Here is a 22,233-nt window from a genome sequence, read left to right as displayed (position 1 = left end):
GTGTCCTTCTTTAGCCCTCCTGGAGCTTTTCACACCCGGTGGAAGAGAATTCACGACCCGAGAACAAAAGACCTTTTCAATTAAACCAATCTTTGAAAATGATGGGACCAAAACATCTCCAGTCGATGTAAGTGAACTTCTTTATTTCATTTTTGCAACAGATTTGCTTTAAATTCACTGGCTTTACTTTACTCATCGTAGGTGAAATCACAAGTGTCCAGCGGTGTGTCCATCCCTCTGAATAAAGTGGGTCCTGAAGAGTGGAAGGAAACGCTGGCATTTCTCCAAACCACAGACCACAAATGTCAGATCACAATCTCCTCTGACCAAATCACAATTTTTGGGCCACAACAATATCAAAGAGCCATCACCAAGTCTCTTCAGCGCATCAAAATTTGCACAAATTTAACTGATGAAGGAAGAGGAATGTCCAAGAAGTACACCAGCCCTTACGATGAAGACTTAATACCAAGTATTAAAGATCAGCTGGTCATCGATGGGTTGTTGGTTGATAAAAAACACTGGGAGATAATGACAAATCATATGTCAGATTATTTTGAACTGATCAAGGAAAAGTTTAATGTCAGTTTTAAAGAGGCGGAGCTGACCCAGGACAAGCTGATGATTAAAGTGCGTTACAATAGGTCTGAAGAAAGCATGCAAATGGAGAGCCACGCCGCCAAAGCACTGCTGCGACTCTACCAGAAGGTGGCGGCATCACATCAAGTTAAAGGAGCAGCTGGAAAAATTAACAGACCAGAAGAGAAAAGTAGCAAAGGATATACAGAAGGGGGCGCTGTGAAAAAGCCAAGTGGAGCTGGAGCAAAGAAGGATGAAAAAGAAGAAGAAAACTGCCCCGTGTGCTTGGATACCTTCACCAATAAGACCAGACTCAAATGTAACCATGAGTTTTGTAAGGAGTGCCTGGAGCAATCGATCAAAAGCCAAGGGCCCGTGTGTCCCGTCTGTAAAGACGTGTTTGGTTTGGTGGAAGGAATCCAGCCTCCTGGATCCATGAAGTGGCATACAAGCATCGCATCTCTCCCGGGGTATGAGGGCTGTGGAAGGATAGACATCCATTATCACATCCCGAGTGGAACTCAAACGGTAAATTACATTTTTACATTAATGTTTAAACATTGAGGTCCATCACTATGAAACCCATTTTTGTTCTTTGAAATACTTTCACATTTTACAGAGCCTGGACTTTGTGTTTTCAGTTTTTTCAGTTGGTGGGTTTTAGAGCGAGACTCTGGAGGTGACGCTGACACTTTCTCTTTGTTTCTGTGACAAAGACCATGATTTGAGTCTTGTCTGAGTTCAGCTGGAGAAAGTTGTTTTGCCTCCACAAACTGATCTGTTGATGCAGTGACAGAGTGAATCCACTGGTCCATAGTCACCTGCCGACAAACATAGATCTGACTCGTCTGCATCATTGTGATGGGACACATTTTCACTGTGTATCAACTGACCTAACGGCAGCATGTAGAGGATGAACAGAAGGGGTCCCAGGACTGACCCTTGGGGAACCCCAGAGGTCAGGGGCATGTGGTCTGAGACACAAAGTACTTCCTGTCTTCCAGATAGGACCTTAACCAGTTTAGGGCAGTGCCAGTGATGCCCACCCAGTCCTCTAGTCTCCAGTCTAAATGCCTAAATGTCCCTCATAATAATTGTGCTCATAAATACGTACTGTATATATTGTTTTTTTTGGTCTGGAACACAATAGTATTTTTGCCACAAGATGCCGTACGAGTCCTGTAAATCCGGGTCATGTGTTGTCCAGTGGCTAAAGGTATCACTTTGCTCTGGTGAATAGCTTCTGGTTCTGGGGTCTCTGTGATAATGAGGCCTGAATTACCTGGTGTTGGGGTGTTGCAGGGTCAGACGTCAGAGGAGACAGATGATGCACTAATTACTAATACTACTAAACTAGTAAAAACATGGTGATTATTGTAACAAACCAGTTTGCTCAGATAGAATGTGTTCTTTCTCCAAAGAAACTGTCAGATGCAGTGTTTCCCAAACTAGTCAAGCTTGAGGCCTTCCCTATAATCATTTATACCAACTCCGTCTCCAGGGAGTTAACAACGTGCAAGACGTAGAACGTGTTCAAAGTAAGAGCGTGTTTACACCCTCTGATCCTCCATGTGGTATGAGTGAAGCTGATCGAGCTGTATGAAGTCCGACAAATGATAAACACAGGACCATTTCAGTTTTGTTCACATTTCTCTGGACACATTCTGCCCTCACCACAACCACAAAAGCCACAATAAAAAAGCCCTGCTTTAATTTAAGTGTTTTAGTTCTGGGTCAGGTCATGTTTTGGGCCTTTCTGAAGACTCGACCGTCGTTCCGAATGAAGTTACAGAATGACTGAAATCTCCCTCCTGTACAGGCCAAACACCCCAACCCTGGACAGAGGTATCAGGGATTAGACAGACAGGCGTATCTACCTGACAACAGAGAGGGCAACGAGGTCCTGCAGCTGCTGAAGAAAGCCTTTGACCAAAAACTCATCTTCACTGTTGGAACGTCCCGGACCACAGGCGCGGAAAACATGGTCACGTGGAACGACATCCACCACAAGACTTCTCCTTACGGCGGACCACAGAGGTAAGAAGAACGTTCAGTTTTACCATATTTTCCGGACTATAAGTCGCACCAGCCAAAAAAACATATAAAAGTCGCACTGGAGTATAAGTCACAGATTGCGGGAAATTCCATCCATCTTCTTCAGCTTAAGTTGTGTCAGCTTTGAATTATAGGCCATAGCAGGTGGAGGCATCCAGGAGGCCCCTGAGCTGATGCCCGAGACTCCTCAGCTCCTCTCGACATGGACGAGCAGCGGCTCTACTCTGAGCTCTTCCTGTGGGACTGAGCTCCTCCTGTTTGTCAGGGAGTAACTTCCGCGGCTCAGCTCCTCCATAACATCTTTAATCTCCCTCCTTTACAGGCCAAACACCCCAACCCTGGACAGAGGTATCAGGGATTAGACAGACAGGCATATCTACCTGACAACAGAGAGGGCAACGAGGTCCTGCAGCTGCTGAAGAAAGCCTTTGACCAAAAACTCATCTTCACTGTTGGAACGTCCCGTACCACAGGCGCGGAAAACGTGGTCACGTGGAACAACATCCACCACAAGACTTCTCCTTACGGCGGACCACAGAGGTAAGACAAATGTTCTGTTACACTATTCATATTAATTTTTACAAATATATCTTGACTGCTTTTTGAAAAGACGTGATGTTTCTTTGTGGTCGCAGCTTTGGTTACCCGGACCCCAATTACCTGAGCAGAGTCAAGGAGGAGCTGAAGGCAAACGGCATCAAGTGAAACGTGTGATTTAACTATTGTTGTTCTGGTTTGTAAATGTAGAGTTTGTTCTAGTTTGTAACGACGCTCAGACTTTCTCTTGGAAACACAATATTCTTTAGTTTTCACCGAGTCAGTGAAAAATAATGAGTATTGTGTTTCCAGGAGAAAGACTTTGTTGAAAATCACGATGTCCTGAAGGTTTGTGTCCTGTAACTGATGGTGAATAAACTTCTCCTGTCTCACGCCTCTTTGTACAACTACTACTCTTTATTTTACTGCAAATATTCAGTACTTTGAGTTTAAGAACGTCTCTGAAATGACCAAAGTCTGTTAGTTATGTCTTTTACCCTTTTTTTTTTAACATACTCTTAGTCCTTATTGGTTTAAAATGAGCAAATAAACAACAACATTAATAATAATTCATAATGAACACTATTATTAAGATTATAGCATAGATTTCTTTCACGAACTATAAATATGAAAGTGTAATAAATATGAATTCACAGAAACAAACGTGTTTCTCGTGCGCGTGACTGAAGTGGGCGTGGCTACGTCGACGTCGCTTTGAGTTTCGTTTTCGTTGATGCGGAAGTGACGCTGCATGAATCGGCGCGCGCGGTGAGTTCTTCTCCAGAATCTTCTTCTTTTTTAGACTGATAAAGTGTCTGAGGAATTCGTTCTCTTTTATTTCTCTTCTTCTGGTGTTTTATGAGCGCACAAACTCTAAACTCTGAAGCGGAAGTCTAAAACGACGTTTCCGTTCCGTCGACGCAGTAAAACCCGAACTGAGACACGTCGAGTTTACGCGTCTTTTCAAAGTTTATCGTCGTCGTACGTTTATTTTGTGGCGTTTATTTGGTGTTTTGCAGGTTGACAAAATGGCAAGTAACTCTGAGGAGCCCATGGATCTCGTAAGTATTTATTTTAACGCGTTTTACTGCAGCGAAAGTAAAAGTAACACGTCTGAGAACTACGCACTAAGTAATAAGTACGTGTTTGGTTCGTATTTGTGCGGTCAATATGAGGTTTGTTTGTTATTTAGGACCCCACTGACTCCAGAGTGCCTTTACCCAGAGCTGACTGGGCACCGGGAGAGTTGTCTGATGATCCACAAGCACTCGCGTTAAAGGAGCCCGGACCCCAGACCGGACCCCAGCCCGGGGCCACGGGAAGGAGCAGCATCCCACCAGAGCAGGGCCAGGTACGTGTTTGAAGGTGCAGAATGTCCTACGATAGTCCCAAGTCCCAAGTCCCAGGTCCCAAGTCCGAGTCCCAGGTCAGGAGTTCTGTGATTTGAGTTTCGAGTCTTTCAGAGTGATTTTACCAAATGACCAAAAACTGCTCATTTTTTGTTGCCATTCATATGATTTTCTGATTGATTCTTCTGCATAAAACATCTTTATCGAGAGAGAAACAAGTAAAGTCCAGACTTAAAGTGCCTATTACAGGTTTGTACGGTTGTCTGTGACTTTATTACATTATAATTTTACATCAATCGAGCAGGTATTTGTGGAGAAAATGTTGAAAAATCTGTAGAAAATGACAGGAAGTGACATCACACCAGGGACATTCATTTCAGTTAAAATTTATGCCGAATTTACACAAAGAAACAACGTTTTTAACTCTAAACATTAATTCAACAAAATTAAGTCGCTCTCATGTATTTTTATTTGTCAAATTAAAAAAAGTGTGACATTAGATGAGTTTTGGCCCAGTGTTTTCTGGGTAATTTCCTACTGGGATGTCATCAATTACAAACATAATGATTTAATTACAAACTGAAAAAATTTGCTATTCTGTGATGACATTTTTATAATTTATTGCAAAATTCAAAATATATTTATCTTGACTGCATTTTAGTGCAATATGTTGTCTGACCTGTAGGGGGCGCTTAAAGGCAGTTGACATCCAAGTCTTTGTCCTTTTTATAAAGTCTCGAGTCATTAAAACAGTGACTCTTTTGACCCTTCGGCCTCTGATACTTCTGCTGTTTTGTTCACAACAGAAGGTAGCGCTCAAGACAACTTCTGGAACCTTTCGACACATTTTAGATTTGCTACAAACATCGGCCCAATGTGTCTTATTATTTACAATAGAGTTAGTTTGGATTTTTAAAGTTTTTAAGCAGCTGTAATGCGCCCTCAAGTGGCCGTCAACGTGTACTACACTTAACACTTATGAATAACGAGGACTAAAATCAATGGTAACAATAGTTTTCTACCACTACAGTTTTAAGTTATTAGACTAATTAGAAAAAAACAAAACTATTAAGACCTGTCATGCATGTTTTTTTTTTGCATTTTAGCAGGAGTTAATTCTGAATGTCTGTCCCGAGTTGAGCTTTTACATAAGAAAAATACAGTCAACAACAATATAACGATGTCATACAAAAGACGCGTCATAAATAAATAAAAGCAGGTCAAAGGTTACATGTCTGACCTCTGGATACAAAGTTTGTTTCTTCAGTTCTACAGATGAAGAGTTGTTTGGACAAAGCTGATTGTCCAGAAGTTGTTTTACGTCTTTGGACTCGACAGTTTCCCCTCTGTGTTTTGTAAATGTCGAGTGGTCAGAAGAAGTGAAAGAAAACACAGTGTTTATCGAATGTTTGAAAAGCCGATTACATGTTTAGTCCCTCAGTCTCCATGGAGATGTTCATGCTTTGCCCATAAAGTTAAGCTGCTGTGCCACCTACGACACAGCAGGTCCAACAACAAATGAACAGCTGTTACCCTTTACTAAAAAATATATTATTTTTAAAGTTAGATTTTTTTCAAAATTTTAAAACTACAAGACTTCAAAATAAGACTAAGCAGGGTTCAGAATAAGCGGCATCGCAAAATGCGACGCAATTTCTCTCAAATACAATGCATTCGTCAGAAAAAAGTGTTTTTGTATCGCAGCTTTGGCGGGACAAACATTTGTGTTCAATTGTATAACCAAAGCGCTTAAAAGTACTGATCACTTGTCAATCGATCGTCAACAACGTCATGACACATGTAGGACGCTGTGTGGACATGACGAGTCCCGCTGCTGTCACATCACGAGTCTGAAAGAGGGAGGAGCCACGTGCGGTAAAGTTGGCGTCATATTCACAGATTCGGACTTCCGAGGTCAATAGCTCCTAAACGCAAAAGTCTTTGCAGATCATTCACAGCCAAAATACTCATATTTACACTGCCAAGTGACACAACCTCGTTTTAAAAAATCAGATTCGTATTTTGAGTGCAGCAAATAACACTGATCCGAATATGCAGACGGAGCCGAGACGAGTGCTTAGGGACCGTCATCAAATGTGTAGCCGGAGCATAGACGAGTGCTTAGGGACCGTCATCAAATGTGTAGCCGGAGCATAGACGAGTGCTTAGGGGACCGTCATCAAATGTGTAGCCGGAGCATAGACGAGTGCTTAGGGACCGTCATCAAATGTGTAGCCGGAGCATAGACGAGTGCTTAGGGACCGTCATCAAATGTGTAGCCGGAGCATAGACGAGTACTTAGGGACCGTCATCAAATAGCAAAACCAAAAATTTAAACGTTTTATAGCTGGAATGGAACGTCAAATAGAGCGTCACAATTTGGATACTTCATGATTGGCACCACAACAACCTTTTATTTTTCCATCAGAAAATACATATTTTTTGTGAATGTAAAGACAAAATGTAAATGAGACTCCTGCAAATATGATTTCATCTGATTGATGGTGATATGGAAGAATGTTGTAAATAAGGCCATCTGACTTAGTGTTAATTAATTTGTTCAACAACTAATTTTATTTGCAAGTTTTCTGTTTTTATTTTTGAAAAAGTGTTTAGAGTTTAAAAAAAAAAAATAGAATGTTTACAAATACATTTGAAACTAGATAATGTGCAATGGCTGAAGCCATTGCGAGTGTCTGCATTCTTGCATAAAAGTACTACATGTGTGTAGTAAAGACTTTTCTTAAGCCTCGTACAGACCGCGGCGGCCGAATCGCGCCCGACGCAGAATGAGCGCGTGTACATTTGAAGACAGACGCCCCGGACGCGCGTTCTCGACGCCCCGGACTCATGTCCGTAAAATACACTCAGCAGCAGACGTGCGTCTGAGTCGTCTGCACATGCTCAGTGGAGGAGTTGTGCTGTGTTGCTTTTCTCGTGGTGTAAATGGAGTTTAATGTTGGACCATGGCTTTGGTTTATTAACTTTACAAAGTCCAAAAGCGGAGGCGATGGGCTCCGGGGCAGATACTTCAGAGCTGAGCAGAGTTTAGTCAATATCATTATTTGCTCCAAGAGCTGCGTCTTGAGGATTTTTTTTCTCTTGCGGGGTTTGTTTTGGGTCTTTTTCATCTCTGATTGGCTGCTGCGGCACATCTGCTGCAGAAAGCTGAACATGTCGCGCCAGCTGCTTTGGGCACCTCATACGGGCGCTCAAAGCGCCGAGAGTGTACGAAAACGCACCAATTGCGCTGCAAAAACGAAGAAATCGCGGGAAAACGCAGGACGTGCTCGACGCGCGTTTACATAGACTTTGAATGTAAACTGGACGCTTCGGCCGCCGCGGTCTGTACGAGGCTTTAGGCTCGAGCCATGGAATGGAATGTTCATTCCATGGCTCGAGTCTATTGTTCAAAAGTAATGGCCCCCCTAAGACGGTGAAAGCGATCGTAAAGGGGTATAACTTGTTGAAATTGGTGAAAGTGTTGAGGAGTTGAAATGCATCAAAAATCAGGGAAATCCTACACATATAGTGTCTGCTTTGTCATAACGCAGACACTATATGTTCTTGTATTTATACGCAATAAGAAACCAGGGGAAAAAACGATAGACTCGCGCATTCCATGGAATGAACATTCCATTCCATGGCTTGAGGCTAACAAGAATAAAGTCTTTACTACACACATGTAGTACTTTTACGCAAGAATGCAGACACTCGCAATGGCTTCAGCCATTGCACATTATTTAGACATTATCTACAATTAAATACAACTTTTTCCATCTCCATGATAAGCAGGATAACAAAAAATAAATCATAAAGTAGTATTTGACCCTCCATAAGTCACTACTGATAAGATCACTGACAGAAATACAAGGTGAAGTCACAAAATTCCTAACCCTGTGTCTGTTCTCAAACTTGCAGAGTGATGAAGATGTGGCAGAACTGACAGTGTCCCTGACGGTGACGGAGGTTGTTGACCCAAAAAAGTTTAAGAACTCAATCAGCAAAACTCTGCAGAGCTGGGCCAATAAAAATGGAGTGAAGGGAGAGTTTACAGCTACTGAGATATCTGAGGATGTGAAGACTGCGGTCATCAGGGTCAAACCTGCTGCAGGTAAATATTATCCATCAATCCAATGTACTTTCATGAGGGAGATATGTCTTGGACTACGAGCTGAGCAATTTACAAGGACCAAACTAACTTCATATGCAGGGGCCGGGAATATCAGTTCTACATTTATTGGAATGACAAGAATTTCAGAAGCAGTAATGTTTAATTTAGATGTATTCCTAGTCTAGTAGATTTACATATAAGGCCCAAAAATAAAGTTGTGTGTTTCCGGTAACCCGACTGACCTGAATTTCAAAATATAGAAAACCCATTTTTCAACGTTTTCAACAAACATCATGTATCAGATGATTTTGTTGTGACTGCACTGTGCGCCCCGGACTACAACAAAAACTCTCACGCTGTCACGAAGCGCTCACTTCTGAGAAAAGAAAACTGTCTGCAAAACCTGTGCGAGGATTTAAAAATATACCTGGATTTTTTTCCCAATGTTACCGGAAAGGCACTATTTATTTTATTTGGCCTAAGGCCGCAGTTATTTTATTACTTGGTTTACAGATTTTAAATGAAATGTATTGAACAGGCGGGCGAAATATAAGTTCAATTTCAAAAGATTTTTTCTTCCTTGTTTACCCAAAACGTACCACGGGAGGAGAAGGGGGTGAGACGCGACGCGCAGGAGCGTGCAACGGTAGATTTAGCGTGTTTCGCATCGGTAGAACAGACGCTTCTAAGTGTGCAGCCTTAGTCACGGCAAAACGCACTGGAGAAAATGTGGTAAACAGGTTTGAAATGTGTATTGGCGATATAAAGGAGTTTGCCCTGCACGTCACAGACACGGTGCGCGCGTCTTCACATGCTCTCCCGGGGTCGCGCGCAGGGACGGAGCCGCTCCGTCACAGACTCCCGCAGGATTTTGACGAAAAATTGCTTCACGTGCTCTTATCTTTTGACTTAATACCGCTTTTTATATTTAATTTAATGCTATTTTGCCTTGTCGGCGGTACTTTATAAAAAAAAAAATATTTTATTTATATTGGAGAAATCAATAATCTAAGTGCGGCAGATCCGTAAACCAAGTAACAAAATAACTGTGGCCTAAGTACATTTTTTCACATGTTAATAAAACTGTCAATTTAAGCTCCATTGATGCATGGATGTTGTCAATTCTAGTGTTGTATACTAATAGTTTTATTGTGTCCTTCTTTAGCCCTCTCGGAGCTTCTTCAACTTCGTGGAAGAGAATTAATTACCAAAGAACACAAAACTTTTTCTTTTTTCTTTGAAAATGATGTGAACAAAACATCTCAAATTGACCAAAAATCATCAGGGAAATCTTCTCCAAACCTGTCAAAGGAAGATCACGTATGTGCACTTCTTTATGTCATAACTGGAAAAATATATATTTATATTCTTCATATTCATTGGCACTAAACTTTATTCACACTTCTAGATGAAATCTCAAGAGTCTTCTGCAGAAGATGACAATATTAATCATTGTCTCGTAGCTTTGGGCCCTTATTGGTACGTGAAGAACGTGTATCCAGACAAGATTCAGCGCATCGAGAGAGAACATGGCGTCAAGATCACAGAAAATGTGGACGTGTCGATCAAAGCCGACAAGAAGCGCTCAGATCTCAAAAAGGCAACGGATGAGTTCACCAAGCTTGTCCAATCTTCCCAATGCAGTGGTGTTTCCATCCCTCTAAAAAACATAAGTCCTGAAGAGTGGAAGGAAACGCTGAAATCCCTCCAAACCACAGACCACAGATGTCAGATCACAATCTCCTCTGACCAAATCACAATTTTTGGGCCACAACAATTTCAAACCGCCATCAGCAAGTCTCTTCAGCGCGTCAAAATTAGCACAAATTTAACTGACGAAGAAAGAGAAATGTCCAAGAAGTATCCGACTTACGATGAACGCAAATGCAAAACTCTAACTCGAAACAAAGTCAAATTAAGTTCGAGCATTAAAGATCCTCTTGTCATTGATGGGCTGCCAGTTGAAAGGTTCTACTGGCAGATGATGACAAATCAGCACAAGGAAGAATTAGACCGGATCAAGGAAAAGTTTAATGTCCGTTTTAAAGAGGCGGAGCCGACCCAAGACACAATGAGGATTCTAGTGCGTTACAATCGGTCTGAAGGAAACGTGCATATGGAGAGCCACGCCGCCAGAGCACTGCTGCGACTCTACCAGAAGGTGGCGGCGCTGCAGTTCATGAGAAACATTGGGCCGTTTGAAGATGCAGGAGATGGTCTGCACAGCCCATTTGACGAATTTAAAGGAGCAGCTGGAAAAATGGACACACCAAAAGAGAAAAGTAGCAAAGGATATACAGAAGGGGGCGCTGTGAAAAAGCCAAGCGGAGCCGGAGATAAGAAGGATGAAAAAGAAGAAGAAAACTGCCCCGTGTGCTTGGATACCTTCACCAATAAGACCAGACTCAAATGTAACCATGAGTTTTGTAAGGAGTGCCTGGAGCAATCGATCAAAAGCCAAGGGCCCGTGTGTCCCGTCTGTAAAGACGTGTTTGGTTTGGTGGAAGGAATCCAGCCTCCTGGATCCATGAAGTGGCATACAAGCATCGCATCTCTCCCGGGGTATGAGGGCTGTGGAAGGATAGACATCCATTATCACATCCCGAGTGGAACTCAAACGGTAAATTACATTTTTACATTAATGTTTAAACATTGAGGTCCATCACTATGAAACCCATTTTTGTTCTTTGAAATACTTTCACATTTTACAGAGCCTGGACTTTGTGTTTTCAGTTTTTTCAGTTGGTGGGTTTTAGAGCGAGACTCTGGAGGTGACGCTGACACTTTCTCTTTGTTTCTGTGACAAAGACCATGATTTGAGTCTTGTCTGAGTTCAGCTGGAGAAAGTTGTTTTGCCTCCACAAACTGATCTGTTGATGCAGTGACAGAGTGAATCCACTGGTCCATAGTCACCTGCCGACAAACATAGATCTGACTCGTCTGCATCATTGTGATGGGACACATTTTCACTGTGTATCAACTGACCTAACGGCAGCATGTAGAGGATGAACAGAAGGGGTCCCAGGACTGACCCTTGGGGAACCCCAGAGGTCAGGGGCATGTGGTCTGAGACACAAAGTACTTCCTGTCTTCCAGATAGGACCTTAACCAGTTTAGGGCAGTGCCAGTGATGCCCACCCAGTCCTCTAGTCTCCAGTCTAAATGCCTAAATGTCCCTCATAATAATTGTGCTCATAAATACGTACTGTATATATTGTTTTTTTTGGTCTGGAACACAATAGTATTTTTGCCACAAGATGCCGTACGAGTCCTGTAAATCCGGGTCATGTGTTGTCCAGTGGCTAAAGGTATCACTTTGCTCTGGTGAATAGCTTCTGGTTCTGGGGTCTCTGTGATAATGAGGCCTGAATTACCTGGTGTTGGGGTGTTGCAGGGTCAGACGTCAGAGGAGACAGATGATGCACTAATTACTAATACTACTAAACTAGTAAAAACATGGTGATTATTGTAACAAACCAGTTTGCTCAGATAGAATGTGTTCTTTCTCCAAAGAAACTGTCAGATGCAGTGTTTCCCAAACTAGTCAAGCTTGAGGCCTTCCCTATAATCATTTATACCAACTCCGTCTCCAGGGAGTTAACAACGTGCAAGACGTAGAACGTGTTCAAAGTAAGAGCGTGTTTACACCCTCTGATCCTCCATGTGGTATGAGTGAAGCTGATCGAGCTGTATGAAGTCCGACAAATGATAAACACAGGACCATTTCAGTTTTGTTCACATTTCTCTGGACACATTCTGCCCTCACCACAACCACAAAAGCCACAATAAAAAAGCCCTGCTTTAATTTAAGTGTTTTAGTTCTGGGTCAGGTCATGTTTTGGGCCTTTCTGAAGACTCGACCGTCGTTCCGAATGAAGTTACAGAATGACTGAAATCTCCCTCCTGTACAGGCCAAACACCCCAACCCTGGACAGAGGTATCAGGGATTAGACAGACAGGCGTATCTACCTGACAACAGAGAGGGCAACGAGGTCCTGCGGCTGCTGAAGAAAGCCTTTGACCAAAAACTCATCTTCACTGTTGGAACGTCCCGGACCACAGGCGCGGAAAACATGGTCACGTGGAACGACATCCACCACAAGACTTCTCCTTACGGCGGACCACAGAGGTAAGAAGAACGTTCAGTTTTACCATATTTTCCGGACTATAAGTCGCACCAGCCAAAAAAACATATAAAAGTCGCACTGGAGTATAAGTCACAGATTGCGGGAAATTCCATCCATCTTCTTCGGCTTATCCGGGGCCGGGTCGTGGGGGCAGCAGTCTAAGCAGGGACTCCCAGACTTCCTCCTCCCGAGACACTTCCCAGGCCAGCCGAGAGACATAGTCCCTCCAGCGTGTCCTGGGTCTTCCCCGCAGTCTTTTAGCTAGAGGGCCGTCTTCCCGTTTTTTGGACGGGGTATCTCGACATGTGGACATTTTCAAGGGCAAGGACAGTGTAATTTTTATTAATACATTTTAGAAAAGGGAATACCATCATTAAATCGGGCCGGGAAGCGTTTGACGATAGTCCGCCACGGTCAATGACAGTTTACTGTTTACAAGTGAAAATTTGCATGCTGCGCGCTGATTGGTCGACAAAGTTTGTGTGCTTGGTTCTGATTGGCTGCCGAGCCGCGGTCTGGAAAATGCCGAAGCTCCACGTTTGCCGAACCTTCACGGCCAAATACCATGTAAAATAAGGCGCGATACGGCGCTCCTAAGTGGCAGAGTGTGATCCGCACGGCCGAGAGGTGCAGGCGGCGCGAGCGTATGGAAAGTCAATATTATACGAGAGGCGTGCGGGCGCTGCTCTAGATCGCCGTGTAGTCGCCTCCGCGTTAAAAGCGCTGCATTATTTTGTAAAAGCGTCGAAAAAAGGTCATTGGCGCGAGCGAACATTTTTTAAGCACCCGGTTGGACGGGGTGTTTTCAAATCCTAGCTAAAAGCCTGCTTCCCCGGGGCCTCTTCCCGGTGAGACACGCCAGAAACACCTCCCTAGGGGAGGCGCCCAAGGGGCATCCGGCACAGATGCCCGAGCCACCTCAGCTGGAGGAACAACGGCTCTACTCCGAGCTCCTCCCGTGTGACTTGAGCTCTTTACCCTATCTCTAAGCGAGCGCCCAGCCACCCGGCGGAGGAAACTCATTTCGACCGCTTGTATCCGCAATCTTGTTCTTTTGGTCATTACCCAAAGCTCATGACCATAGGTGAGGTCAGGAACGTAGACCGACCGGTAAATAGAGAGCTTTGTCTTTGGACTCGGCTCCCTCTTTACCACAACGGTCCGATGCAGCGACTGCATCACTGCAGCCGCTGCATCGATCCAACTGTCGATCTCACGCTCCATCCTTCCCTCACTCGTGAACAAGACCCCGAGATACTTGAACTCCTCCACTTGGGGCAAGGACACCCCATCCACCTGAAGAGGGCAAGCCACCTTTTTCCGGTTGAGAACCATGGCCTCGGATTTGGAGGTGCTGATTCTCATCCCAGCCGCTTCACACTCGGCTGCAAACCGTCCCAGTGCATGTTGCAGGTCCGGGTTTGATGGAGCCATCAGGACAACCTCGTCTGCAAACAGCAGAGATGAGATCCTGTGGTCCCCAAACCGGACACCCTCCGACCCCTGACTGCGCCTAGAAATTCTGTCCATAAAAATTACGAACAGAACCGGTGACAAAGTGCAGCCCTGGCGGAATCCAACATGCACTGGTAACAGGTCTGACTTACTGCCGGCAATGCGAACACAACCTCGGGGTTCGGGGGCCGCTGCGACAGGCACCGAAGACCTTGCGACCACAGCTCCGAGCAGCCGCATCGGCAATGGAGGCGGAGAACATGGTCCACTCGGACTCAATGTCCCCAACCTCCCCCGGGACATGGGAGAAGCTCTCCCGGAGGTGCGAGTTGAAGACCCTACTGACAGAGGGCTCCACTAGACGTTCCCAACAGACCCTCACAATGCGCTTGGGTCTGCCAAGTCTGTCAGGCTTCCTCCTCCGCCAGCGGATCCAACTCACCACCAGGTGGTGATCGGTTGACAACTCTGCCCCTCTCTTCACCCGAGTGTCCAAGACACGCGGCCGGAGGTCAGATGATACGACAACAAAGTCGATCATTGACCTCCGGCCTAGGGTGTCCTGGTGCCATGTGCACTGATGAACACCCTTGTGCTTGAACATGGTGTTCGTTATGGACAATCCGTGGCTAGCACAGAAGTCCAATAACTGAACACCGCTCGGGTTCAGATCGGGGAAGCCGTTCTTCCCGATCACCCCTCTCCAGGTGTCACTGTCATTTCCCACGTGGGCGTTGAAGTCCCCCAGTAGAACAACGGGGTCCCCTCCCCGGTCGGTGCACTGTCCAGTACCCCTCCCAAGGACTCCAAGAAGGCCGGGTACTCTGCACTGCAGTTCGGCCCGTAGGCCGCCACAACAGTGAGAGACCTGTCCCTCTCGCGACCCTCTCGTTCACCGGGGTGAACTCCAACACGTGGCGGCTGAGCTGAGGGGCTATAATCAAGCCCACACCAGCCCGCCGCCTCTCCCCGCGGGCAACACCAGAGAAGTGGAGCGTCCAGCCCCTCTCGAGGAGATGGGTTCCAGACTAGACAGGCCGACTATATCTAGTCGATACAGCTCGACCTCCTGCACAAGCTCAGGCTCTTTTCCCCCCCAGCCAGGTGACACTCTATGTCCCCAGAGTTAGCTTATGTGTCCGGAGATCTGATCGTCGAGGCCCCTGCCGCCGGACTGCCGCCCAGATCACACTGCACCGGCCCCCTACAGATCCTCCTGCGGGTGGTGGGCCCCAGGGGAGGACGGCCCCACATCGCTTGTTCGGGCTGTGCCCGGCCGGGCCCCGTGGGGAAAGACCCGGCTACCAGGCGCTCGCCGTCGAGCACCCACCCCACCCCACCCCAGGCCTGGCTCCAGGATGGGGCCCCGGTAATGCCAATCCGGGCGACGTAACTGGCCTTGATCTTGTGCTTGTCATGAGGGGCTTCTGAACTCTTGGTCTGACCCGTCACCTAGGACCTGTTTGCCTTGGGAGACCCTACCAGGGGCTTAAAGCCCCCGAAAACATGGCTCCTGGGATCATTCGAGCGCTCAAACCCCTCCACCACGTTAAGGTGTCGGTTCAAGGAGGAGTGGGGGAAATGTATTTGATAAAATTCCAGACCAAGAACAGACATTTGATCTTGAAATGCAGTTTAAAATAATAACAGATGAGAGAACATGGTGAATAGGTGTACGTATGCTAACGCTAACACCTTCAGCTACATGACGTATGCTAACGCTAACACCTTCAGCTACATGACGTATGCTAACGCTAACACCTTCAGCTACATGACGTATGCTAACGCTAACACCTTCAGCTACATGACGTATGCTAACGCTAACACCTTCAGCTACATGACTTATGCTAACGCTAACACCTTCAGCTACATGAGGCGCAGACAGAACTGTGGTAAGTGTCTGGTATGTTAACGTAACATATGAACAGTGATTCAGATAACTATAGCATAAAGAACATGCTAACAAGTTTACCAAAGCATCAGTTTTACCCCAAATCACTAAATCCATTGAATTCTTCTTCCTCTGTGTCACTTCCAAACAACTCCACAAACTCCAGAGGAAGAGGAAGTGCAGATTCTTCTTCTGCGTCGCTTAGAGCCTAGAGCGCCCTCTTGTGTTTGTCAGTGTGAAAATAACGAATAATATCACGTATAAGTCGCTCTGGAGTATAAGTCGCACTCCGGCCAAAACTATGAAAAAAGGTGCGACCTATAGTTCAGAAAGTACTGTATTTATGTTGCCACTCACGCTGGAACACTGATTTAAACATGTTTCTTTGTGGTCGCAGCTTTGGTTACCCGGACCCTAATTACCTGAGCAGAGTCAAGGAGGAGCTGAAGGCAAACGGCATCAAGTGATCACGCCATTTATTACCTTTTTGTTTCATTTGCCTCTTAAAATGAACTACAAATCATTCGTTTCTTATTTTGACGGTTTAATGTATTCTTTAAATGCTGACACTTTATGTAGAATTGAGCTGGAATGTTCTGAGCACATCGAGACATAAAGATCTATATTCTATAATAACTCAAGACGTCGTATGATCACGTGTGTTCTGGTCCAAAGACAAGACATCAGAACACATGGCATGACATGTCAGCTAATGTTATAGTTGGGTTTAAAGCGCCCCCTACAGGTCGGACGACTCCAAGTAAAATGCAATTAAGTTTTTGTGTGTTTTAAATTTTGCTCAAATTTATAAAAATGTTATCCCAGAATAGCTCAATTCTTAGGTTTATAATTCCACTTCCTGTTTGTATTTGATGACATCACACTAGGAAATTACCCAGCAATCACTGGGCCAAAACTCATCTAGTGTCACCTTGTTATTTGCTTCATTTGACGAATAATAATATATGAAAGCGACTTTATTTTGTTGAATTAATGTTTACTCGTAAACATGTCGCAGACATTCCAGTCTGCATAAAATTTGACTGGAATGAGTGTCCCTGGTGTGATGTCACTTCCTGTCGACTTTTCTCCACAAATACCTGCTCAATTGGTGTAAAACTCATTTATATGTACGACAGGTATAAACAATAACCCCAGATGAAGTCAACATTAGACAATCGTAAAAACCTGTCATGGGCACTTTAAATAAACAGAACTCTCTAAAGTCTTGTCTTGGGTGACAAATTATGATGATTATTTAGTTTTATGTTGACTTCTGAATATAGCAAGTTCACAGATTTTATTTTTTTATATTTCTTACACAAAACATGGGATTAATCGGAAAAAACTGTCTCTTACACGTTCTACTTTCTTTAAACTTAAAGGAATAATAGAGGATTTGTGGTGAGCAATCTGAGTCTCATTTCCTTGTGGCGTGGACAGCCGAGTAGTTCTCCCACGTGTCAATCATTCCCTGCGCGCTACTGCACACCTGCAGCCTCGTCCCCAGGAGAGCAGCACGTTTCCCTGGGTGCACATGCGTGGTTGATATGTCGGTGTGTGTTTAGCGAGTTCCTTCAGTTACAGCACAAAATGACCACAGAGAAAGACTGAGTTCGAGCTCAGAAGAGACGGAAATCTGCTGTTAATAAACAAACGCAGGTGTAGCAGAGGCTGTTGTGAGCGAGGTTTGATGGGAGGCGGCCTCTCTGGAAGAACAGGGGTGAGTGTGCGCATGCGTATTTACAAAAAAGTGACCAACATTCGCTTTAGTTCTCAAATTGGCAAAAAATCCTCTATTATTCCTTTAAGATGATACTGTCGTGGAATCGTCTATAATCAGAGTATTTGGCTTTTTTCCTCGTAGTGAAAGGCCCAAAGACACAGACAGTTATTAGTCTTTAAGGCTTGTTCACTTTAGAGACAGTTCTAGTTCTAGATGAGGTGAAGGGTCCGGGTTAATCCATATTTTGATGTGGTTTGAGTGCGAAAGTGTGAACGCAGCTGAAAATGGGAGACAGAATGAGAAATGAGGCCTAAATCTCCAAATATCTATCATTTTATCAGTTTATTTGTTGATTTTGTACTTTGTTTTGTTTTTGTTGTAATTGTGTATATTTGTTCTCGAAAATCTGTCCATTACCTTTGTTCCCCAGAATAAAACACAATGCAACCGTTTTCTGTACAATTTTTAAACTTTATTTATAACAATATCTGTTTTAATTTGTAAAGTACTCCAGCGAAAATGAAAGAATATTGTGTTTTCCAGGAGAAAGTCTGAGCCTCCATGCATCGTGAACTACAAAAGCCATGTGTCAGTTTTCATTAAAAAAACACAGAACACAAGGATCGATCAAGGAAACACTGGAGAAAATGCGCGTACGAGTCTAAAATGATTGTACCTTTGGTCGGGCTAAAGACGAACGGCTGTAAAATAAGACGCTTAAGCCACAAACGGATTAAAACTCGTTATGCGTTCGTTGTTATTTGTCGCATGCGTTTAAATAATGGCCGACGACGGTTCGATGGGTTGTGGTCACGCGACGTCCGTTCGTGACCCGCCTCGTGTTCATTACCGGGACTTGTTTGCGTGAAACGAAGACTGGCGCCAAGTTCGACGTCTTCTCTGTCGGCGCAAACAAACTTTAATTCATTTTTATTTTTCAAAACTGCTTTTAAAGAAACTTTTAAAATTATTTTCAGCCGTTTAAACATTTAAATATGGCGACTGAAGGATTCTAGACGGACAGATTTAAGAATGAACTTTTTTGACATCTTGATTTAATTACGCCGCTGTCTTTTTGTGTATTGGAGTCTCACAATTTAAAAATGGAAAGCTCAATTGTTGTCAGTTGAAAGGACTTTTTTTAGCAGGCAAATGTGTGACTCCAATTCCTGACAAAAAGGTTCATCGCGCGGCGTCATTTTCTGTTTGTTTCGCTTTTCTCCAGCGAATTTCTCTCGTTCCGAAATCGTGACGATCGCGTGAACACAACCCATTTCGACAAGGAAAAAAACAAGCAGCATTTCTGGGACATGGAGGCTAAAAAGGACACGGAGCGACCACGACGTAGCGGTTAGCAGCGGCGGACCACGCGGAACGGAAGGGGAACAACACCCAGGGCTGCGCCCAACGTGGCAAAGTTCAAATCTCAAAGCGGCATTTGCGCGAGAAACTGAACGTACTGCGATCGCGCCGTACTTCTTTTTAAAATTTTATTATGTCTATACATTAAGATTGTACTGAAATGTAAATATTGAGGGTGCGTTCGCGCTCTCGGGACTTGAACGCACCCTCAACGCCAATTTAATCCTGATTTTCTCGACTTTCTAAACATTTTGGGCGGAATTTCAAAGTGTTGCGGCGCCAAACGTGTCCATCGTTTACTTTTAATCATTGCGCAGCCCTAAAAAACACACACACAACATCAACGACAAATAATGCACTTACTAAAGAATTGTGGACAAAATTTCAAAAGTCGAACCACAACATTTGGCAGGATTAAAAAAAAAGCATAATATTCATGGTTTCTCTCTCTCTTCGTATTTTCCTCCGACTTAAACACAATAATTGCAACTTGCCTTTTTGGAGGAAGACACTTTTGTCGGCAACTGAAGGGTGCGACGTTCACCCGTAGCGTCTGTCGCCCGGCGCGTTCTGGCTTCAAACTAAATGGTAAAACTGAGCTGAGGGGCGGAGTCCGGTCGTGCGGTCGTTTCAGAATTGGCGTCAAAATGTAGACGTTTTTGATGTCGCTGTAAATGTCGGGGTCGATCCGCACGGAACAAAAAGTTCTTCTCCGTCGGCGCGAATTAGCATCGCCGCTGACAGTTGTAGCTAGCAATTAGCATCAGCGCTGACAGTTGTAGCTAGCAATGTCAAGAGACAATTTTAGACGGAAATGAAGATTTTTTGTTAATTCTGTCATCCAAAAAATAGACCTAAAATGTAAATAACTTTTTTGAATCTTTATTCCGTCGTTCAGAAAATTAGATTCCATGTCGGACCACGGGACTGAAAGAAAATGAAAGATTACGCCGTTTTTTTTAATCGTTACTCGTTAAATCGTGTTGTTTTTTTCTCACAATCATCGCTAACGACGCTAACATTTGACATCGTGACGTCCCCGGTCGTAGCGTTCGTCAACAGAACTTCAAGATTCACCGACCTGATCCTTCACTGGACAGATCGTGTTTCCGTTTTGCGATTGACTCCGAAACCGACGAATCGCACGCAGACTTTCGACAGCCTTCAACCTGCGTCTGCGCCAGGACCGACTTTTCGACCGTTTTCCGCCTCGGACTCTGAAAACATTCTCCGTTACCCGAGCTTTTGGTCCATACAAAAACAATTGAAAGTGCCTGGTTTGTTTTCACGTGGACGAGTAACGCTGTCGCACGACGCCATAAAACCACGACCAAAACTTGAACTGCGCGTTTATCTGTGCGAGGAAGACACAACTTCTGAGGATAGAAAAGGCGACGCCGCGTGGGAGTTTGGGCCGAGTGATGCAACCAATCGACTTATAACTGTTCTTCTGCTGCTTTTGATTCATAATTTAACGTTGGATCAAATGCAGAAGTCGATTTTCGCTACAGGGACAAAAACTTTAAAGTGACGTTTTTACGATTGTCTAATTTTGACTTTATTTGGTGTATTAACCTGTCGTAATAATAAATTCTAGTTTTACACCAATCGAGCAGGTATTTGTGGAGAAAAGAAGAAAAATCTAGATAATGACAGGAAGTGACATCACACCAGGGACAAGTTTATGCAGAATTTACACAAACGTTTTTGGAAGTTCTGAAGATGTGAAAAAGTGAAAATTTAATTGAAATCCAAGTGAAACTGCTCATTTAAACTTATTTTTTGAAAGTTTAAAAATAATCACAACTTTATATCCACCAGATATTCGGAGTAAGATGGAAAATAGTTTAATTTCAGTCGTTTAATTTGACATTTGTGCGAGGAACAAGTGGATTAAGTTCTGATTTGTCACCAAAGAAAGTCAAATATATAATAATAAAAGTTGATTAAACATCACTCTTCTTAACTCACAAAACAAACAAACTCGTACCCACTTTTCACTTTTCCCGCTCGGAAACGACAAAACGCGACTTGGCACTGGTGAAATGGAACGACGTCTCGGCCGTTTTTTTCTTTTCTTTTTATACAATTCATAGAAAAATAAAAAATGTAACCGGCTCCGATGACGGCGCTTCTCGCTCGGACTCTCGTCTCCTTGTGTGAGCGCAGAGGTAGTGGCTATTTAGGCAAAGGGCAAACGGGATGAGTGAAAATTAAAAATCTCTCTCTTAGAAAATGTTATTGGGTTTTTCTTTTTGACCAGAAGGAAAAAAAACAAAAAATCTCAAAAGAACAAAATACTGCAATCACATACAAAAGTAGTCCTTGGTTTTGTACATTTTTACAGTGTTGGCACTCGTTTGTGGCGTCGGGGTGAAGGCTCCGGCTCCGGGGCGGGGGCCGGCTCGGGGGGCGGGGTCAGGGGCGGGGCTTTAGGACAGCGGGTCGACCAGCGGCTCCTCGTCTCCGCGGGACAGCAGCTCCTTCTTCTCGTCGGTGCTGGCCAAAGAGTTCCGGCTGTTGTGGGCGCCCATGTACAGCGTGGCATACACCGGGTTTGTGAAGTTTGTGGGCTGCGACACACATGACATCACACATGACATATGACATCATACATGACATCACACATGACATCACACATGACACATGACATCATACATGACATCATACATGACATCACACATGACATCATACATGACATCATACATGACATCACACATGACACATGACATCACACATGACACATGACATCATACATGACACATGACATCACACATGACATCACACATGACATCATACATGACATCACACATGACATATGACATCATACATGACATCACACATGACACATGACATCACACATGACACATGACATCATACATGACACATGACATCACACATGACATCACACATGACATCATACATGACATCACACATGACATATGACATCATACATGACATCACACATGACACATGACATCACACATGACATCATACATGACATCATACATGACACATGACATCATACATGACATCAC

The 22,233-nt window shown here is 44.1% G+C and overlaps 3 protein-coding genes across 4 annotated transcripts in view; 2 read left to right on the top strand and 1 right to left on the bottom strand.

Moving 5' to 3' along the window:
* Positions 1-210: 210 nt before the first annotated feature.
* On the top strand, positions 211-3,358 carry LOC140366266 (probable E3 ubiquitin-protein ligase DTX2; the record flags this gene model as incomplete). The annotated part of the gene is made up of 3 exons (XM_072452933.1): positions 211-1,107; positions 2,399-2,616; positions 3,270-3,358. Coding segments are annotated over 3 exons (1,185 nt in total), but the record flags the coding sequence as incomplete, so codon positions are not given.
* Positions 3,359-3,914: 556 nt separating this feature from the next.
* LOC140365210 (uncharacterized) lies at positions 3,915-18,289 on the top strand. The gene is made up of 8 exons (XM_072451498.1): positions 3,915-3,939; positions 4,191-4,232; positions 4,364-4,522; positions 8,442-8,634; positions 9,800-9,954; positions 10,043-11,254; positions 12,546-12,763; positions 16,505-18,289. Exons 2-8 carry the CDS (start codon positions 4,200-4,202, stop codon positions 16,572-16,574), a joined length of 2,040 nt encoding a protein of 679 aa, XP_072307599.1. The 5' UTR covers positions 3,915-3,939; positions 4,191-4,199; the 3' UTR covers positions 16,575-18,289.
* Positions 18,261-22,233, bottom strand: part of LOC140365209 (low-density lipoprotein receptor-related protein 1-like) — a 234,181-nt gene continuing 230,208 nt past the window's right edge. For both annotated transcript variants that reach the window (XM_072451496.1, XM_072451497.1), the window contains one exon: positions 18,261-21,768. In XM_072451496.1, coding sequence (XP_072307597.1) covers positions 21,628-21,768 — 141 coding nt within the window. In that variant the 3' untranslated portion in view covers positions 18,261-21,627. The remainder of the gene's footprint in view (positions 21,769-22,233) is intronic.

The sequence above is a fragment of the Eucyclogobius newberryi genome, unplaced genomic scaffold (assembly GCF_026437365.1).
Source record: "Eucyclogobius newberryi isolate DKJ021-1_F unplaced genomic scaffold, fEucNew1.0.hap1 SCAF_19, whole genome shotgun sequence".
NCBI lineage: Eukaryota > Metazoa > Chordata > Actinopteri > Gobiiformes > Gobiidae > Eucyclogobius > Eucyclogobius newberryi.
This window is presented reverse-complemented; position numbering and strand designations above follow the sequence as displayed.